Source organism: Equus caballus, chromosome 7 (assembly GCF_041296265.1).
Source record: "Equus caballus isolate H_3958 breed thoroughbred chromosome 7, TB-T2T, whole genome shotgun sequence".
In the NCBI taxonomy this organism is placed as follows: Eukaryota; Metazoa; Chordata; class Mammalia; order Perissodactyla; family Equidae; genus Equus; species Equus caballus.
In genome coordinates, this window is record NC_091690.1 from 2,331,184 (window position 1) to 2,336,395 (window position 5,212).

General features: G+C 64.1%; 1 protein-coding gene across 1 annotated transcript; it reads left to right on the forward strand.

Annotated features, from left to right (window-relative positions):
• Positions 1-321: 321 nt before the first annotated feature.
• Positions 322-4,797, forward strand: S1PR4 (sphingosine-1-phosphate receptor 4). The gene has a single exon (XM_023646389.2). The coding sequence runs from the start codon at positions 402-404 to the stop codon at positions 1,947-1,949; it is 1,548 nt and encodes a 515-aa protein (XP_023502157.2). The 5' UTR covers positions 322-401; the 3' UTR covers positions 1,950-4,797.
• Positions 4,798-5,212: the final 415 nt, after the last annotated feature.

The window sequence follows — 5,212 nt, forward strand, 5'->3', positions numbered from 1 at the left end:
GATGGGGGCGTGGGCTTCCCCTTTTCCTGGGAGCCCCATCCCCTCCTGATGTTAGAGGCTGCCTGGGTCGGGGTCCCCAGCTCTGCTCCTTGCAGGGCCAGCCCCAGGGGCCGGAGAGGCGACTGAAGGCCCTGGTGAGGACGGTCCTGGCTGAGACCCGGACGTGTGCTGTCCACTTCCCGCCATGGGTTCTCTGGGGGGACCCGGAGCAGCTGGTGCCACCCGCTCCAGGCCTCAGTTTCTCCCTCTATGGACAGGTATACTGCAGGTCAGTCCTGGCCCTGTCTTCCATACCACCGATGAGGTAGCCATCGGTGCTCATGTGTGTGCAGTCACGCAACAAGCATTTATTAAGCACCTACTGTGTACCAGGCAGGCTCGGAGCAGTTGGGGAGACGGTGATGGAACAGCGGGGTGCTGGAGGGGGTGGCTCCAGCTGGGGAAGGGGGAGTCGCCCAGCCTGGAAGGAGAGGCAGGTGCCGTGGGGGGTCCATCTCCCCTCCCCTCTGGGGCCCCCACCCCGCTGTCAGCTTTCGAGGACCGGAAGGGGGCAGAGACGGGGTCTCGAAGCCGAGCGTGCGTGCTTGCGTGCGGCGCCCTCCGGCAGCTGGGGTGGGAGCCGGCCGACCGTTGGCTGCTCCGCCCCTGCCTGGCCGCACCCCCACCCTGGGGGTACCTTGAGCATAACAGGAAATTTCAAACAACAGGAAACCAAGAGAGGGCAAGGCAGCGGCTCCACCCTGCCCGGGGGCCAGCCACCCCGGGGCCTCAGTCTGCCCCGGGGGACCGCCATGAATGCCACGGGGTCCCTGGCCGAGGCCCCCGAGTCCTGCCAGCAGCTGGCGGCCAGCGGGCACAGCCGACTCATCCTCCTGCACTACAATCACTCGGGCCGGCTGGCGGGGCGGCCGGGGCCCGAGGACGGGGGCCTGGGGGTCCTTCGCGGGCTCTTCGTGGCCATGAGCTGCCTGGTGGTGCTGGAGAACCTGCTGGTGCTGGTGGCCATCGTGACCCACATGCGGTCCCGCCGCTGGGTTTACTACTGCCTGGTCAACATCACGCTGAGTGACCTGCTCACCGGCGTGGCCTACCTGGCCAACGTCCTGTTCTCGGGGGCGCACACCTTCCGCCTGGCGCCCGCCCACTGGTTCCTGCGGGAGGGCGTGCTGTTCATGGCGCTGGCCGCCTCCACCTTCAGCCTGCTCTTCACCGCCGGCGAACGCTTCGCCACCATGGTGCGCCCGGTGGCGGAGAGTGGGGCCACCAAGAAGGGCCGTGTCTGCGGCTTCATCGGGCTGTGCTGGCTGCTGGCGGGGCTGCTGGGGCTGCTGCCCCTGCTCGGCTGGAACTGCGTGTGCGCCTTCCAGCGCTGCTCCAGCCTCCTCCCGCTCTACTCCAAGGCCTACATCCTCTTCTGCGTGGTCATCTTTGCCTTCATCCTGGCCACCATCACGCTGCTTTACGGGGCGATCTTCCGGCTCGTGAGGGCCAACGGGCAGAAGGCCGCGCGCGCCCCGGCCCGCCGCAAGGCCCACCGGCTGCTCAAGACGGTGCTCATGATCCTGGTGGCCTTCGTGGTGTGCTGGGGCCCCCTCTTCGGCCTGCTGCTGGCCGACATCTTCGGCTCCAACGTCTGGGCGCAGGAGTACCTGCGGGGCATGGATTGGATCCTGGCGCTCGCCGTGCTCAACTCGGCCGTCAACCCGCTCATCTACTCCTTCCGCAGCCGCGAGGTGTGCCGGGCCGTGGTGGCCTTCCTGTGCTGCGGCTGCCTCCGGCTGGGCCTGCGGGGGCCCGGCGACTGCCTGGCCCAGGCGGCCGAGGCGCACTCCGGGGCCTCCACCACCGACAGCTCGCTGAGGCCCAGAGACAGCTTTCGGGGTTCCCGGTCGCACAGCTTTCGGATGCGCGAGCCCCTGTCCAGCGTCTCCAGCGTGCGGAGCGGCTGAGCCACAGCGGTGGGGGGGGGGCCCACGGTCCGGCCGCCGGGGCGTGCCCGGGGCTCAGCTGCAGAGAGGGTGGCCCAGGACGGGTGAGCCGCGGGCCTGAGGGGCGCGCAGGGGTGCAGCAGGCGGGCCCGGATGGAGAGGAGGGGACAGAGCCGTCAGACAAGGCCCTGCGGACGCCACGGAAAGTCCTAGGAACTGGAGGTGACTCTTCAGTGGGACAGAGGGCGCCCCGGAGTGGGGGTGCGTGAGTTCCTGTACGTGCCTGGCTCCTGTGTGATTCTAAGGCAGCCCCAGCCCCTCTCTGGGCCTCAGTGGGGCTCTCAGCCTGCAAGGGGCTGGCTGTGGGGTCGACGCCCTGGGAACATGGAAGTTCCGTGACGGTCCGTGATGTCACAGCCTCCCTCTTGTTCTCGCGTGCGCCCGGGCGTGACGGCACGGGGCTGTGGGTCTGCCGGCCGCATGCACGGAGGTGTGCCCGTGCCCAGGGAGGGGCCAGGGCTCTGTGTGCTATGGGGGCTGTGGTCGTGAGGGCGAGTGTGTGTGCGTGAGAGAGTGAGGCGGCGAGCAGGACGGGTCGTGCTCGGGAGCGTGTGCTGGCGTGTCCACGCGTGCACAGCATCTCCCATCTGAGGGCGCGTGTCACCCGACCGCTCTGCTGAAAAGAGTGTGTGTGAGTTTCGAGACCGCCGGGCGGGGGCCCCTGGTGACAGTTGACACCAGCCCCATCCCGCTCACTTCCCCTTTCCCTGCCCTCGCTGTCACCTCTGGCCCCGAGGCCTCCTTCCCCCTGGGCTCTGGCCTCTGCGTCTTTTGGGGGGCCCCGTCGGGGGGGCCAGCAGAGGGATGGCCGCCTGGCTCTCCTGGCCTCGGGGAGCCCCGCCTGTTCCTCTGGAAGGCCCTTGAGCACGCTGCCTCACTGTCCCCATCTGCAAAAGGGGCTGAGGTCAGAGGGCACCCACGGCAGGAGGTCGCGGGCCACGCTCAGCGCTGCTGGTGATGGACACGTCCTGCATCGTCGCCGTCCGCTACAGGAGCCCACGTGGCCACGGAGCGCTTGCTGAGCGGCCCGTGAGCGACCGAAGAACTGAACTTTGAATGGTATTTAATTTGAATTCGTTGGCATTTAAATAGCCCCCGGGGACTATGGGACAGCGCGGGTGGACCCTCGACACGCGGCCACCTTCTGCTGGTTGAACGTCCTCTCGCCGTCCTCCGAGGGCCACGCCAGTGCTCGCGGCTTTTCGGCTCCGTCTGGCCGAGCTCCCTGGAGCGCCCTGCCTGATGGCGCGGGACGGCCCTGCTCTGTGCCTCTGTTTCCCTCCGCACCACGGGGGACGCGGTGACGGACATTGCGGCAGCCACGAGCCACGTGTGGCTACTGAAAATGAATTAAAATGAAATGAAATGTCAAAATGCGGCTTCTCGGGGTCTCCATTGGCTGGAGCTGCCGGGTCCCGGGCAGCAGGCTGGGCGGCTTGAGCGACAGAAATGGGTCGTCTCGCGGTCTGGAGGCTGGGGGTCCCGGATCCAGGGGTCGGCGGGGCTGGGTCCTGCGGAGGCCAGGGGTCGGGAGGAGTCTGTCCCCTGCGCTCGGAGATTCTGGGGGTCCTGGCCATCCCTGGCGGTCCTTGGCTGTGGATGCATCGCCCCATCTTATCTCCACCTTCACGGTGGCTTCTCCCTGTGCGCACGTCTGTGTCCAAATGTCCCCTTTTGATAAGGACGCCGTATTCCAGTGTGACAACTGATGACATCTGTAACCAGCCTGTTTCCTAATAAGGTCCCCGTCTGAGGTCCTGGGACTTAGGGCTTCAACATATAAATTTGAGAGAGAGCACAGTTCAGCCCGTGACAGTCACACTCGCCACAGGTCAAGCGCTCAGGAGTGACACGTGGCTCGAGGCTACTGTTTTGGGCCGTGTCGATGCGGGACATTGCCATTAGCACGTATCCGGTTGCCCCACTGCTCATATTTTCCTGACTCCCATTCCCCGTGTGTTTATCTGGGATGGTGACAGGAGGGGGGTGGGGGAGGTCTTGGTGGAATTAGGGGTGCGTGGAGCCTGGGCCACCCCAAAGCTCTAGCCTGCCTTCTGGGCCTGTGTGAGCTGCCCTGGTCGGTCCCTGCGCCCCGCGGAGCATCATATGCTTTGTTTTGACTGAGTGGAACGCATTTACTTCTCCCTCCTACCACAGGGCCTTTGCACCAGCCTTTTTGTCCCCACCAAGGCCGCCTGCCTGGCACATGCCTACCCTCATTCTTTACTTGCCTACTGCCTGTCCATCCTGTTGGTCTCAGCTTGAGCATTGCCTCCTCCAGGAAGTCCCCTCTGATTTCGCCTCCTCCTGAGGCCTCCTCCGGGCTCCCATGGCTGCCTGTGTGTCCCCATCACAGCTCCGATCACCCCTGGTCATGAGCCCAGCTCCTCCTCTGGACTGTGAGCTCCAGTGGTGGCGACTGTGGCCATGTCCGGGTCACCGCTGTGTCCCCAGCACCCAGCACACAGCAGGTGCTCAGTGACCTGGGGCTCTGGGAGAATTGGAGCCAGCAGCCTGCCTTCCGCGGAGCCCTGAAACCTCCTCCTCTCCTTCTTCCCCAGCCCAGCCCTCCTCCCTGACTGGACGACCCCAAGAATCCCGACTTCTGCTCATCAGGTGGCCCGGGGGTCTGTCACCTGTTATGGTTCCCCAGCTCTGCACACGCCAGGGCCTCAGCCTGCTCACCTGTCACACGAGGCTACTGACAGCCCCGTCTTCCTGGGATGTCGATAAGGAGAGGCCTATAAAGGGCCGCAAACTATTGCGGGTTTGTTTTAAAATGAATAATAATAACAAGACTTATATATCACTCGGTGCCTGGTGTTGTTCTAATCGCCTTTGTATTAACTCCTTTAATTGCCACAGTACCTCCAGGAGGCAGATACCACCATCAACTCTATTTAACAGATGCAGAAATGGAGGCCCAGAGAGGTTAGGAGACTTACCCAAGGTCACACAGCCGGGAAACGGCAGGGCTGGGATTCAAACCTGGGGTTCTTGATCCCTGCCTGTTACTGCCTCTCTGAGGAATGAACAAACAAGCAGAGGACTAAGCGAATGAATGAATGAATAAATGAATAAAAGAATACTAGTTCCTTCCCTCGTTGGAAAACTCAGAACGAGCGTTCCAGTTCATTCTTTGGGCCACCTGCGGTTTCACTTCCGCGAAGCAGATCAGTTAAATCTCCCCATTTTGCAGAAGGGAAAACCAGCGCTCAGGCGAG

Excerpts from the sequence above, each read along its gene's own strand:
- S1PR4 (XM_023646389.2), top strand. The coding sequence starts at position 402 with ATGGAACAGCGGGGTGCTGGAGGGGGTGGCTCCAGCTGGGGAAGGGGG.